This window comes from Rhineura floridana, chromosome 4 (assembly GCF_030035675.1).
Source record: "Rhineura floridana isolate rRhiFlo1 chromosome 4, rRhiFlo1.hap2, whole genome shotgun sequence".
Lineage (NCBI taxonomy): Eukaryota > Metazoa > Chordata > Lepidosauria > Squamata > Rhineuridae > Rhineura > Rhineura floridana.
Window position 1 is genome coordinate 195,314,637 of NC_084483.1, and position 15,573 is coordinate 195,330,209.

Here is a 15,573-nt window from a genome sequence, read left to right on the forward strand (position 1 = left end):
ATAACAAGCAAAAATGCATTATATAAATGAGGAATTGTTTCTAAAACTGTGTACATTAGTCAAGACTGCCTACAAAACTGTGTTTATTAGGAGAAATTCACACTAAAATGCTGGAGAATTTTCGTGAGGATTTTTTTTTAAAAAAAACAAATCACTGCAGTAATGTGGAGAACTGAATTTAAAATTGGACAAAATGAAAAACAGAGAGAACAGAAACTGACAGATCTCTCCATCCTTATTATTAATATTTGCACATGTGATCAGACTCCATAATTAAGCTGCTATCATCTATTGATAGGGCTGCCAGGGACCAAATGCAGTTGCTGTGCGGTCAAGAGGAAAGGGTAGGAGGAGGGGCAACTGGATGGGGGAAGAGAGAAGAGATCAGAGAGGATGGTTTCAGTTTTAGCACTGAAGGAGATGCTGAAGTCTTGGGTAGAAAAAAAGGAGTGGGGAGACAGTAGGGCAGCCTTGGAAATGGAAAGCCTTCAAGTCGATCCCGACTTATGGCGACCCTATGAATAGGGTTTTCATGGTAAGGGGTATTCAGAGGTGGTTTACCATTGCCTTCCTCTGAGGCTGAGAGGCAGTGACTGGCCCAAGATCATCCAGTGAGCTTCATGGCTGTGTGGGGATTTGAACCCTGGTCTTGCAGGTTGTAGTCCAACACTCTAACCACTACACCACACTGGCTCTCAAGGCAGGCCTTAGTAAAGTGTTAAAAAAGCAGAGAAGAGGTGTTAAGGATTCCTAAAGCTAGTGCAGATCAGAAAGATGTAATAGTGTTGCTTGGCAAGGTAAGAAAGCAAGTAAGGAGGAGAGAGTGAATTTATAGCAGACACACACTAAAAAGGTCAGCCAGCTGTTCTGTTCTCTTCCAGAGTCATTCAGACACACAAGAACATGAAAAAAACCTATTAAATGAAGGCAGATAGCCTGAGCTGAGGACAGAAATGGTGAAATTATGCTGGAAGAGTGAGAGTTAATGAAAGGGATAAATTAAATGTGGTAACTGTAGAGTCTACAGAGCAGTCAGGAGCTGCAAAAAAGAGAGGAGAGGGCAATGCTACTGAAAATCCCACTGGATCAACGGACTGGAAGTTATGAAAGGAGCAGGAGACAGAACATTGGGGAGGTGGGCTGTGTGTGATGATGAAGGAACCAGATTAAAAGCACAAGAATGCAACAAATTCAACACTACGATCCAAAACCAGCAAACACATAAAAAGAGCTAAAACAACCTCAAAAGAGGAAGCATTAACCAACCACCAACAATCACCAGAGACTAATATTAAAATGATTATAAAAAGCTAGTAAAATAAAAAATATGTATTTACTTTGCTGGTGCTGAATAAGACATTACAGTGGGCAGCAGGCATGCCTCTCTAGGTAAAGCATTCAACAATCGGGGGGGGGGGAGACCACCAAAAGTTCTCTGTATATATGTCTGTTATATCTATTGTATTTATATATTGTGCTTGTTTTATTTGTGATGTACACTGCCCAGAGAGCCTTTTTGGCTTAGGGCGGTATATAAATTAAATAAAATAAATAAATGTCTCTCATATAACCAACCTCTGTTTCAGACTGAGGAAGCACTCTTCAGAGAACTAAGTGTCTTTGATTATCTTGGTGCACTTGTACATATATTTGGGGAGAAGAGTTCCTTTAAGTCAGATCTTTAGTGTAGTGGCACCTACCTTTTGGAATTCCCTCCCCTTAAATATTAGACAGGTGACATCTCTGTTATCTTTTTGGCGCCTACTGAAGACCTTTCTCTTTCAACAAGCCTTTTAAATAGAGACCTTATCACAGCCTACATCTGTGCTGGAACTGGTTTTTAAGATGTTTTTATGTTTTTTAAAAAAGATGTTTTGTTTTAATAAGTTTTTAAAGTCTGTTTTTATGATGTTTTATAGTGTTTTCAGTGTTTTTGTTTGCTGTCCTGGGCTCCTACTGGGAGGAAGGGCAGGATATAAATTTAATAAATAATAAATAAAGAAGTCAGGAGTGGGGAACCTGGGGCCTTCCAAATGTTGCTGTACTAGTATTCCCATTATTCCGTTACCATTGGTCAAGCTTGCTGGATCTGATGGAAGTTGGAGTATGGCAACATTTGGATGACCACAGCCTTCCCATTCCTTGCTTAGGTACTGAGGTCTCAAGCCCTGAGAGCTTATAGGTCAAAACCAGAACTTTGAATTGGGCCTGGAAGCAAACTGAAAGCCAGTGAAGGCAGAGAGGACCAGCAGACCAGACAAAAGAGAATTTCACAGGAGACAGATAAGACAGACAGTTTTGGTGATGGCAAGATCAAGATAATGCCCAAGGAAGTGTTTGGGAGGGACAGTCCAGAGGTAAAGATCAAAGGGAGAAGAGAACGAAAGCACCTGGTCTAGGGAGATTATTCAACATGGATGCTCAAGTCAGGAAGGGGGCATAGTCAGAGACATAAGCCGCTAGCTTGGCATCAAAGGTTAAAAGAAGGTTGATGGGGAACCGGCAGGGTGATATAGAACAGCAACACAGACATGCAAAAAGGAGTAGAGCCTCACAAAATGAACTTGAAAAAATAGGAAAGCAGTGGGATTTGGAGAGGGCAGGGTCTAGACTCTAGAACATGCATGATTTGGCAAGAAGGAGGCTACCACCACCACCACCACCATGCTTGCCAGGGCATGGGATAAAGGAGAGGCCTTCAAAGGAGAGACCAGCTATTATTGCTACTACATTTCATTAAAATCAAAAACTGAGAAGCAATATGCTAGGGAGGAGGGTGGGAAATATGGGGGCATCTACTATTTCTCTTCCCCTGCACCACCATGCCAGCGGCAATTAAGCCTCCTCTGATGGCAGAAACTGCTCTTGTCCACACTCAATACATAGACAGAATAAGTGAAAGACGGCACTGGAGTAACAAGTGAGCACCATTTTAGATCTTGCCAGCTCAGGGCAAGGAAAAGCAAGATTACAGCCACCGCAAGACTGAGGTTTCCACAGCAACAAGGTCACAAGAGATTACACACAAGCAAGTGTTTTGTCGATTTGTACTGCTGTTTTGGAAGAACATGCTATTCATCTGACCATTTGCAAATTTGTTCTACAAATTAGTCCTGCAAATTTGCATTGCTATTAAAGAGGGAACAGCTAACAGGGGGTATGTTTGTTTTGTTTTAGATTACAGGATGAACATTCTAACGAACAGCGGTTAAAGAATGCTAGTTATATTTCTGGCTATGTAACACTGGAGCAGGAACCAAAGACTGTTTCCCACTGAAACTGCGACTTCCTGCAGCAGTTAGCCCCCCAGGAAAGCTGATGCACAAAGCAGCATTATGTATGGGAAACAAAATGCTTCAGAAACTTTGGTAATTTATTGCTTGATTCATTTGTATCATTTGATGGATATTTCTCTCACATATGAACAGTGCTGTGTCAGCAATGTAAGTTTCATACAATCAAAATACCACATACAGCTTCAAGTGACACATAAAAAACAAATTTACACTGACTTTTAAAATATACAGTAGATAATTAAAATGTATTTGATGTCCATGCAAAAGAAAAACAATGCTTGATCAGAGAACTACAGAGAAGGCACACTGTGACAAATAGCATGGTCCAATCAAAACTAAGCATATTCAAGTCCCACTGATTTGAAAGGGGAAGACTTAAGCATATGCTTAACTAACCTGATGCAAAGATTGTGGTTGCTAAAAATGGGGAAATCTAGTGGACCATTGCAGAGTAAACGTGAGAGACAATCATGGAAAGCATTCACTGTAGCTGAAATGGACAAGTTAACTGGACTATCACAGGTGTGAAATGAAAATGGGAAAGGTAATAAACTACTACTGAGATGGGCATTTTTCTTTATACATGGGCACAAAACATTTGTTTTGTGCTGGCAATGTATGATTTTAGTAGTGTTTGGGTAGGATTTGAATATTTTAAAAAGCACCAGCTTAGTTCTCCCACCAAGATCAACAGAATGTTAAAAAGTGCTTAAATTTGGGCAGGATTGTGCCCCAAAGCTGTTGTCCAACTTTTATTTTGTAAACATGGATTTTGCATAGGTTGTCAAGAAATGTAAGCACAGATATTTGTTCACCTCAAGCTGTTCATCTTCTAGTAGTTTTATAACCAGCCATCGGATGTCATTCACAGCTTCTTCATTGTTTAGGAAGATAAAAAGATTATAAAAAACCATGGTCTGGAGGTAGGTTAGCACTGTGTACCTAGCATGCCAGGAACTATTCTTTGCTGTCTGCAAAACAACAAAAGAGCAGCAATTAGAAAAATAAACAGGCAATTCTTAAAGAGGAAGAAAGGATAAGCCTAAAATAAAATTATCTTTCATATAAGGAGAAAGCAACAACTCTCCATAGCTACATTTCATTCATAGTTTATCTGTAGCTTATAATGGCAGGTCATTTGCCCTAATGCTCATCCTCATGTTCCTGCCACTCCTTTGCCCAATTTCCTCCAGCTTAACTCCTGGGGGAGGGGGGGAGATCCAAATAAGGAATTCTTACAAAGCTTTCAAAATTTGCTCCAGGAAGTCTCCAGGGAAAGTACTGCTAAGGTCCATAAAGATGACCATAAAGAATGCCTATGATTAGTTCACATGTAATGACTGAATGCTTTAGCTGTTAGGACTATCAGGACCGGCAGCAGAAGGCAGCCAGGTCGAGCCCTGGCTGAGGGCCCCTTACGGTGGGTGGGTAGCCCTCCCTTCTGTGATTGGCAGCAGTGTCGGCTCCCAGCCCTGCAACAGATCGCAGAGAGGGAGCTCCCAGGAAACCCCCTATTATTGCACAGGCCTACGACGCCCATCCCCCATCTTTGAAGTAAATGCTGGACACGCTGCAGGCGCATGCTTGCCATCAACCAAGATGGTGGCCAAGGCTTCCCTAAGGGGCTGATGCCCCTGCCGCAATCTTGGTTGATGGCAGGCATGCACGCATGTAGTGCACATGCCTGCCATCAACCAAGATGGTGGCAGAGGCATTAGCCCCTTAGGGAAACCTCGGCCACCATCTTGGTTGATGGCAGGCATGCAGGCAAGCGTGGCCCGCGTTTACTTCAAAGGAAAGGTAGATGGGGATTGTGAGTGGGTGCCAGGGCAGGCTGGTGCCCAAGGGCCCCGGCATGCCTGGTGCCGGCCCTGAGGATTATGACTTCAGTTCTCATGGTCTTCCTGCTGCTGAGTGCTCCAATTCTCTTCTTGGTTCAGGCAAACCACAGTTTGCCATTACCTCTGAATCAGGTATACTATGGTTTGGACAAATCACAGTTTGACTCCAGATCAGGGACAGTAACAAACCACAGTTTTGGACTATGGTTTGTCTGAACTAGGGACTGAATCAAGAGTATTCAAGGGGAGGAAAACAAGGAAAAGGTGTAAACCGCCCAGACAGCTTCGGCTATGGGGCGGTATATAAGTTTAATAAATAAATAAATAAATTATGTGTGAACTGGGTGACTCTGTATGCCTCATTCTATTTGGCACACTGATGATTTGACTAGGAAGGCAGTCTATTAGAAAGATCATGCTAGGACCTAAATGTGAGAAGGGAGACTCTATAGTGTGTCAGTATGTACCTATCACAGGAGAGTAAAGAGGTTGGCATGCTGCCTCTTGGCCAAATGACATCATACAGAATTCTGTCTGGGTGTCCTTCAACAAACACACACACCCTCCTTCAGAAGTCCCAACTTAGATGAAGAACCATAAAGCCAAAGAAGGCAGCCCATATGTATAAAAGTCCAGTTCCTTATTCCGCCACACTATAGTGTGACCAAGAAAAGCAACCTGGGTCACACAAAGAACTATGCCTACACTATATACCAGATGCTGTCATAAAAACAGCAAGAGGTAATAAAAGTCAGCAACATTAAAACTCTGTAAGCCAAAACATACAACATAGACCAGATATACAGACCAGATATAAACAACCAAAATCAGAGATACCACCACAGACATAATAAACTTACAAACGAAGAATTCCCTCATAGTTCTCTGAAAACTCATCTCATGCAAAGAAACAGTCTTAGAAAGATGGGTCTGACAGTCTTAGAAAGCTGCAGTGGTAACCTTTAGTGCAACCTTTTACCTTCACTCTTGTAAGTGAATGGTTGCAATAGCTCCTATAGGAAAAGTAAGCTACTACCTTCTGGGTTACAGCTGTGGCAAGGCAGGGTGGAGTGGAATGCAATAGGTCTCTAAGAGAAGAGCCTACAGAGATGCATTGCATCCCAAAAGGTATAGACAAGTCCTCCTCTACACATACTCCACCCGGTATAGTAACAGGCATTTTGCTAGTCATCCAATAATTTGAAATTTTATACAGGACCCCCAAGAATGCATTTACTGTCAATTGTTGCCTCGAGGGAATGTCAACACGACTCAGAATGCCACCATGAAATGCTTTTATTATTTGAACAGTTTTTAAAAGCTTCACGCACTTGTTTTAGCACCTGAAGTACCAAAGGCACTTGTTGGGGATACAGCAATCCCTGAGACATTAATGATAAGCACATCTTAGCATCTCTCTTCAGCTCATCATAGCTATTATCGTTTTCTACTGGTGCAATCTGTAGAAGTGAGAACAGGAAAGATTAGCAAGCGTGGGTTGTTAAAGACAACAGTCAAAGAAGTCTTCATTTTGTAAAATGAATATAATGTAGGGGACAATGGGGAATATTATAAACTATATCAGCCTCTCTAACTAAACAAGGCTAATTATTTAAGCCCCAAACCCAAAATTCTATATTGATATGCATTCACAAAACATTGTATTCAACAAAGAGAAAGCAATTCAAACCACCCTAATGTTAAGTAATAGCTTGAGTTGTGTTGTTTATTATGCTATTAATTATGCCTATCCCAAGGATTCTGGATGGATACCAGTACTAGCCTCTGATCGTATGAAAATATACAGGGATTTCTACAATAAAGTGGAGATAAGAGCTACAATGGAGGGGAAATCAGCGGCCAGAAGAGTTTCTATATAATCCCCTTAACTGAAACAGAGTGTACATAGGACCAGTGTTTGGTGGATTGCAACCTCTGAAATATGTGAAGTCTCTTTATTAAAGTGAATATATTTATTGAGTCCTCAGCAGTATTAAACATGAAAATACTTTGCTATCCCAAGGCCTGTCATCTTTTACAATTGGGCAGCCTCCCACCTACCTCTAGCAGAGATCAGAGATAAATTAAAATTCTGGTGTGCAAAATAATAACTGGGTTAACTGCTAATAATCTCCAACGTTAACGCAGAGACTATTTTTCTTGCTCTGATCTAACCCAGGGATAAATATACAAAATGGTAACCTCTACATGTAGTTGAGGCTACATGTTATAAATAATGAATTGCTACTTCTATAAACCATTAAGACCTTCATCCCCTGAGGGGAGTAGAGAAACAGATGCAGCTTCTTCTAAGCAACGAGATGTCTTTCAATCTTATTGTAACTTTGTAATAGTCTTTTGTAAACTGCTTTGTAAGGCACTCTTGAAAAGTGGTATATAAATACCTTATAACTAATTAATATACAAAGAGTAGATGAAAAAGACAAAATAGGACATGGTCAGTATTAGCATATATTGAAACATTCCTCTCAGAGATACACTGGATGGAACAAGAATTGTTTTACACAGAACCTGTCAGAATGCCGCACAACTCTATATGCAAAGTTTTTTTTTAGTTTTCTGGCAAAGCTATACTACAAATTCTCTGCTTGTCTTCAGAACATTCCCCCTTTCAAATTTTAAAAAAAAATGACAGGCATTTTTCAGTGTACGTAAAACTTATCTCTACCCCACCCCAACTACCACTTCTTCTATCTGCATGGGAAATTTTGACTTGTGAGGGAAGTCTGTAGGATTTTATATATGCAGCCTCTTTCATACCAGTTATAATTCTGTTCCACACTGTGGTGGGGCAGTGCGAGTGGGACTTGTAGACAACACTGGATGGGGGACAAGAAAAGCACAGTCTATATTTAAATGTAGTCCCACCTGATCTGTCAGTCAACATGATGGAGCAGCATGAGCAGAGCTGCAGTCAATGTGATTCTGTCCTTCAAACAAAGACTATTATTGGTAAGGACAAGGGCTTAGGTTTTGTACACATGAGACCAAGCAAATTTGTCGTTGTTGGTTTGTGTTCAGAAATCATCTCTGCACCCTAAATAGAACAAACAAACCACATACCTTGAGAAACAATGGCAAGAGCTGAAGCTGTTCTGCAACAGCTATGGAAAACGCTCTCCCCGTGCTTGCCATCAGCCACTTCAGAACTGTTGAAGGCAAAAGAAAGACAAACATAATAGCTGGACACAAAGTCATATAAAGTATAGCAAGACACAGACATGATTCAAATTCATCCTTTCTAACTAACTAGCAACTACCTTAGAAGACATAATTATTGATACTGTCTATTTATTCGTGAATTTAAGATATTGTAACATTGGTATTACCAACATGAATTGTTCTTTTGGATTGTCATACTATCTTTGGAAATGAATTGGTATTATGATGTAAGAATATATAGACATAGCCTGCTGTTGTGTTGCTGTTACAGCAACGAGAGTCATTTTGGACATACTTACGTTGAAAAGTGGCATAAAAATGAAATAATACTACTATTTAAAAAACAATCTCAACTAAGTACAGTTTACCATTTAATTTGGTTTGTGTAAGTTTAGCACAGACACTTACTAGTTTTCAAGAGTTTAATGCCCTGAGTTCGCTCATCTTCCTCTCCAACTCCATTCTCTTCCAGAACATGATTCTGAATTTCTTCATCCACTTCTGTAAGGGGTTTGAGTTTTTCAAGTATTCGAGAAGTGAACTCATGGACATGGGGAGACTTCGTTGGAGCAGTATTTGGTAAGGAAACATCTATCATGAAGATGTACGTCAAAATGCTACATAAAACGAAGTACACATATTTTATTATTATTTTATTTATTTATTAGATTTATATCCCGCCCTTCCTCCCAGTAGGATCCCACTGTATACAGTTTAAAAGAAAGAGTTCACAAACTGTCAAGGAAATATCTCACTGAGCTGAAGGATACATTCAGAAGAGTTACATAGTACAGCTTCCTTGAGAGTGTTCTACTTCGGAATACTGTGGGGGAGGGAGGCTGTACATTTGAAGGTTCAACTGCATAAAATATGTCCTTTAGTAAGGAACAAGCATCTCAAGAAGAACAGAACTAGCCTAGCCTGATGAACTAATTTTCTATGATCAGAGAGTTCTGTTGAGGGAGAGCTTTTAACCCTATTACCTCCTCATGCCTGCATTCTGAAAAAGTACAGTGCCAGGAAAGTCATACCACACTGAAGGCATGGCAAGGGCCAAGCCAAAGGGCAAGGGCGCAAGAGCTCTCGCTTCTGTTATTTTCAGTTGAGGGGGAGCACCTGGAGCAGGAGCTGCTGATGGAAAAGATGCTGTTGGAACATAAAACGGAAAGGACACCAGGCAGTATGAGCATGGAGATGGGTGAGAATAAATTTACTCCATCCACCCACCCCATTCCCTGGCACCTCTACTAGACTGGACATTACTGAGTTGTAGCAGAACCAAGGAGCGTGCCTGATTCCAACTATGGGACATCCGGTCTATAGACATACAAAAAGGTATCACCCCCTTTGTCTCTTGACTGGATTATTACTGTTATGGGGGCCAAATGGTGGTATTCCTGAGGAGTCCCAAGGAAGGGAGGGTGTAGTTTATCCCATTCTCTTGGTGAGAGCTTGAGTATGGAGGACAGCAGCCTGGAGGACTGCTGCCCACAAACATGCATCTATGCAACTGATGTGTGGGAAGTGGGGTGTTTGTTGTAGTACAGTTCAGCTTGTAGGTATTTATTTGGGGTTAGGCTCTGTTGTATGCTGGGTTGTGTCTTTTAATGAAATGAGTAGAGTAAATGATTGAGGCAGTGCAGGGTGAAGTGTGGTGAACATAATAAAGCTCAGCCTACTTTTTAGCTGTTGTTCTTCTGGTATTGTTTTATGGATAATAATTGGCCATAATTGTTTTATTGTTGTTTTTTAATGATATAATATGACCTGGTAGCATCAGTTTTTTATGCCCCAGGCATTGCAGTTGTGATGCTTTGCGCTGTAACAGTGATGATCTATTGCTATGTTTATTGCTGTTGTTGTTTGGAAGTCACTTTGGGGTTCACTCTCATGGAAAGCAACATAAAAAAAATTGATCACATCATTCTTCTTGATTGTTCAGATTGGCTCTAAAAGGCCAAAACTTCAGATTGTAGCAAAGAGGCAATTCAAGTTGGTTTTGTTTTGTTTTAAAATGGAAAATGAGCGGGAACAAGCATGCCTGCAAAAATGAATACACTAAACTAAAGTTGAACAGTTATTAAAAGTCTAGGAAATGATAAGAGTGGGAAATGACAACAGTAAAAGTACTAGCCTATATAAACACTTGTTAAAAGGCACATTAAAACTGTAATTAAATGGGAAATTTATCACCAAGAGATCTCAGAACTGGTGAGTTATATGATGCAATATAATTTATTCATACAAATAGTCTTTATAAACAGTTACGATTTAGGAAATTTTGATACCTCTGCTCTTTTAAGTTACTTGTACTACTTTCGTACGTTAACTATGACTAACTAAAATTTAAAACTTGCATCTCATACAGAAGCAAATGTTTTCCAATTCATGTTTATATAAAACTGTCTTTGTGAGGATCAAGTCTTGGTCTTGGATCTGGATTAGGATCACTGCTCAGCTTGCTCACCTCAGCACCTCACCCGATCTGTTGCAAGGATAACATGGGATAACCTCATGCATTCTGCTCTGAGTTCCTTGGAGGAAAGGTGACTACAAGTGTGAATCGTCATGATCATAATTAGGGATTTCATCCGATTTAAGAAATTGGTTAATCATATGAGTTTAGACATGATTGTGGTGTATAAAATTAAGCAAGGTGTGGAGGAAGCGCACAGAGAAAGGTTTCTCTCTCATATAACACTAGAACTCGTGGACATCCAATAAAGCTGAATATTGGAAGAATCAGGACAGACAAAAGAAAGTACTTCATCACATAGTGCATAAACAAACTATGGAATTCACTCCCACAAGAAGCAGTAATGGCCAGCAAAGTAGATGGCTTTAAAAGTGGAGTAGACAAATTCACGGAGGATAAGGCTATCAATGGTCCCTACTCATGAAAACTATGTTCTACCTCCACTGTCAGAGGCAATATGTCTCTGAATGCCAGTTGCTGGGAATTACAAGTGCTTTTGGGCTTCCCACTAGCACCACTGAGCACCACTGAGCACCACTGAGAACAGGATGCCGGACTAGACAGACCACTGGCCTGATCCACCAGGCTCTTCTTATGTTCTTACGTTTTTTAATTCATCAATTTAAAAAATTCTATCCTGTTTTTCTTCCACTAGGAAACTGTTGAATGTACATGTGGGAACACACAAAACAAGGCAGTATTAAAGACCCACATTCCAAGATGTTTAAGGCTTTAAAAAGGCAAGAACCAGCTCTATGAATTGGGCCAGAAAGCAAAGAGGTAAGCAATGCTGACCAAATAGGACTGAAGCGATATGCTCCATCTGGCCTGACCCAATCAGAACTCAATTAAATAGTTTGCATTTTAATAAATATATTTCTGAGGAACAAAATCATATTTTCTTTGTTTTTTTGATAGCGCATGCATACATCACTCACAGCAAGCACCATCTTTGAAGACGGGGAGAGAGAGAAGAGTGCCCACCAATCACAATTTTTTTTTGGTAAGTTCTTGTACTTTATATTTATTTAATTAATCTATTAAAAAAGAAACTTCCTGTTCAATTAACTTTAAAACACAGTTTTAAAGCTGTGGTCCTAAAAACTATGCAAGGATTTAAGAAGGTAATACTAACCTTCCTATCCTCTCTCTGACATTTTTGTAAACTTGGGTAAGTTTAGGTTCCAGATACTTCAGCAACCTGTGCAGCAGCTCTGGTACTCGCCATTCTTGCTGTGCAAGACCCCCTTGCAGTACGTAAAGTCGACTGGAGGAAAAGAAAGAAGACAGACATATGTGGGGTAAGGTTGTTAACATAGGAAAGCATACCTTTATCTTTACCCAGACGTGATAAAAACAAGTCTCTTACATTTCACTTGGTCACAAATGGAAGACCGATGACACCAACTTCTGCTTACAGTAAACCAAGTGAACTAAACAACTGCTCATATTGTTAAAAGTAAGTTGGTCATATAAACACTTTCATCAGTGGAAATGAAAACCACTATAGAAGCTGCATTGATGTTAAGAATATTTCAGAACATCACATTAACTGTGTGCGCACATGTGCAGAATAGGTCTCTTCTTTCTCCTTTTCCTCCTCCAATTACACACAAATAATCTGATCTCTTCACCTTCTTGCATTTAGCAACTTGAATATTTAAGCAGCCATCCTGCTCTGTACAATTTAGAATCATTCTCAGGATTGTGTGTTCATAAAATTCTATCAACTGCATAAGCAATAACAAGCCATCTTAAGCTAAATCAGACTACGGGGCCATCTAGCCTAACACTGACTACTCTGACCAACAGTAAATCTCCAAGGCCTCAGCAGAGGTCTTTTAACTTCATAAAACTGGCAGAACATCAAATATATTTTATTATATATCATCCAGACAATTGGAAAAATGAATTTGCACGTTCAAACAAAAATAATTTGTATTACAAAAAATCAGTACTACTATGATGCCAAAACTGTATTTGCCCCTCAGCATTTATTTAAACAAATCAATTAGATTTAAGCAATGTTCTTCGCAGAACTGCAACTGTGATATGATCACTTATGATATGCTATGACAGGAACAATCTGTTCTGTGTAAAGCTGAGCCCCATTGCCATCCATATGCTGGCCTACCACAAATAGATAAAATTAAATTTTTTACCATGCATCAACAAATGACCCTCCTTCACCACTCAATGGAGACTCCAACAACAATTCAAACAACCAGTGCAATTTCCGGGGGTCCCTGCTCTCCTGTATTAAGAATTTAAAAAAAACAGAAAGGGCAAAATTATTTCTGGCAACAAAAAATCAGAAAGATAATTCAATATCAAACATTGGTCCTGTTCCACAATGGTGGGTTCTATCGCATAACAATGTTTTTCTTTTTAAAAAAGCAGCCAAGAATCAAAACTCAAGACAGGAGCTATCTTCAAAATATAATAGCTATTGTAAACATTTGAAGTTCCAAAATGTTATATAAGATGTTCTTTTTGTCCTGGGGTTCCATCTTTGCCAGATTTAGCTAAATCCATCTGAGCACGCCCAAGCTTTGGTCTAAGCTTTATAGCCAATCTTATGCACATTTAATCAAAAGTAAGTGTCACTGAGTTCAGTGGTATTTATTCTCAAGTAAGCATGTACAGGATGCAACCCTTGGCTACAATCCTACATATGCTTACTAAGGAGTAAGACCAGTTGAATTCAGTAAGATGTAAGAATTCAGTAAGTCCTCAGAATAAGTTTTCACCCAATTTTCTACGTACATGTGAAAATCAGATTCAAGAATCACAGCTATAATTTCCTCTCTATATTAGGTGTTATTTGCTCTGATGGTCAAAGAAAGAAATAGATCCCTAATAATTAAAAAGCAGCATTCCCTTGGATCACATGACAGGTAAAGTCACCCACAAGAGGGAAGAAAAGAGCAATGTTCAAGCCCTGCTCTGTGTACACCAGAAAGAACACAGAGATCTTATCAGTCAGGCAATTGAATATAAAAATGACAGCAAAGGGGAGAGGCATAGCAAAAAGGGAGTAATTGTGACTAAGTGGGGGAGAGAAGGGATCTTGCCCTATAGCAAGGCAACACAACTTGGGCTAGAAGAAGAGTTGTGACAGGATTACCTTACTACTGAACAGTTTGTCCCTCACCTCAAGGTAAAATGGGTGAGCTTGGAACCCACCACACTGAGGAACAAGAGTAGATAATATAGCATTTTTATCTTTCTAGATATAGCAAACTAAAAACAATTATACAGGACTTACACATGATGTTGCTATACAGGTACCCCAGTCATTGTAAGTTTCCACTGTAATGTTGGATAAAGCTGTTCTAAGAAGTGGACGCAGAACATTCCAGAGGTTCTCTACCTGTATATAAAGGTAGGGCAAGCAAATGAGATGTTCATGTAGCACTATTGTTGTATTTTACTGGTATATTTTTACCACCTTGTATGTTTTGTATTATACTGTTTAGGTATTTCTTAATGTTAAGCTGTCAAGATTTAAAAATACATTAATTTAATTTTTTTCAACGATGTGGCAACATAACTGTCAGTATACAAACCTGAAATATGCATAGATCTAGACTCCTGTCAGAGCCTTTGCAGCTTAAGATTTGAAGGAACCAAAAAACCAAGAACAATGAATCCTAAAAGATTTCAGGACCAACAATCTTAAAGGCTAAGAGAACAAATTATTATTATTATTTCCATATTTAAACATACTTAATTTCAGCTCATGACTGATAATAAGAGGCACAAATACTTTAGCATTTCCATGTATTTGTTTAGGAAATCCCCAAAACCAATTAATATAAATTTACAGCATTTAGACTTCAGAGAGGAGGGCAGCTTTCAAAACTCAGCAATGATTTCTTCTTTAAAAAAAGTTGAAATTATTTATTTACATACTACTCTTCTTCAGGAATTCAACATAATTTTTGTAACTATAAGGCAACTGGAATTTCATAGGTAGGTATTTTATGTTGTTGCATTTTATTTTGTTCTACACCACCCTGAAACACTTGGATAAAAGTACCTTAAATAAATACGCATTTTTGCAAAGTTAAAGAGAGCACACAATACCTTTTCAAATGTCCAGTGTTTAGACCCTCTTATCAAGCCAGCTATAATTTCAGCTACACATCGCTGGGGACTCTCATGAGAATCTATTGCCAGACGTTCTAAGTGAGGCTTCAGTACAGGCAGGAAAGCATCATCAAAGTTTCTGAACAAGCCCTGTTAAACAAGACTCATGGTTCAGTTTTAAGCCTGAATATCTTTCATTACTTTTACAAAAAAGGCTTGTACACGCCTAATTTAACTGTTCTAAAATGTTAATTCTTCAAAATACATGAACAATATTCAAGGAGTGGTACTTCCATTCCATTTCCTATGCATACTTTTTAAAGTTGTAATTTTCTTTAATATGACATGCTATACACATAAATTTGGATACCTGTATTAGTCTTAACGTTAAAAAGTACATTAGCCACGATCAAGAGAAAAGGACAGATTACTAGTTACCTTGAAGAGGCAAAATCTGCGAGGATTAAATTTATCTTTTCCTTTTCTGTCTTCTAACGAAAGGAACTTGATTAACTGCTCAACAAATTTTGGATCAGAAAAATGATCATAAATGACTTGCTCTGCCTGTAAAAGAGCAAGTGCTTAGTTAGTACAACAGTAAGGAGTCTTTCACAAGGAGTCTGCCTAGTTTATGGTCTCAAACAAATGACACTAACAAAAACAGGCATTGGAGGACAACGGCAAA

At 39.2% G+C, this 15,573-nt stretch overlaps 1 protein-coding gene across 4 annotated transcripts in view; it reads right to left on the minus strand.

The window, feature by feature from the left end:
* PSME4 (proteasome activator subunit 4) overlaps positions 1-15,573 on the minus strand; it is a 113,132-nt gene that overhangs the window by 7,718 nt on the left and 89,841 nt on the right. For all 4 annotated transcript variants that reach the window (XM_061625713.1, XM_061625712.1, XM_061625711.1 and 1 more), the window contains 9 exons: positions 15,327-15,452; positions 14,886-15,038; positions 14,065-14,169; positions 12,959-13,050; positions 11,932-12,063; positions 8,729-8,937; positions 8,222-8,307; positions 6,469-6,597; positions 4,112-4,267 (listed from right to left, as the gene is read on the minus strand). In XM_061625713.1, the coding sequence (XP_061481697.1) occupies positions 4,112-4,267; positions 6,469-6,597; positions 8,222-8,307; positions 8,729-8,937; positions 11,932-12,063; positions 12,959-13,050; positions 14,065-14,169; positions 14,886-15,038; positions 15,327-15,452 (1,188 nt within the window). The remainder of the gene's footprint in view (positions 1-4,111; positions 4,268-6,468; positions 6,598-8,221; positions 8,308-8,728; positions 8,938-11,931; positions 12,064-12,958; positions 13,051-14,064; positions 14,170-14,885; positions 15,039-15,326; positions 15,453-15,573) is intronic.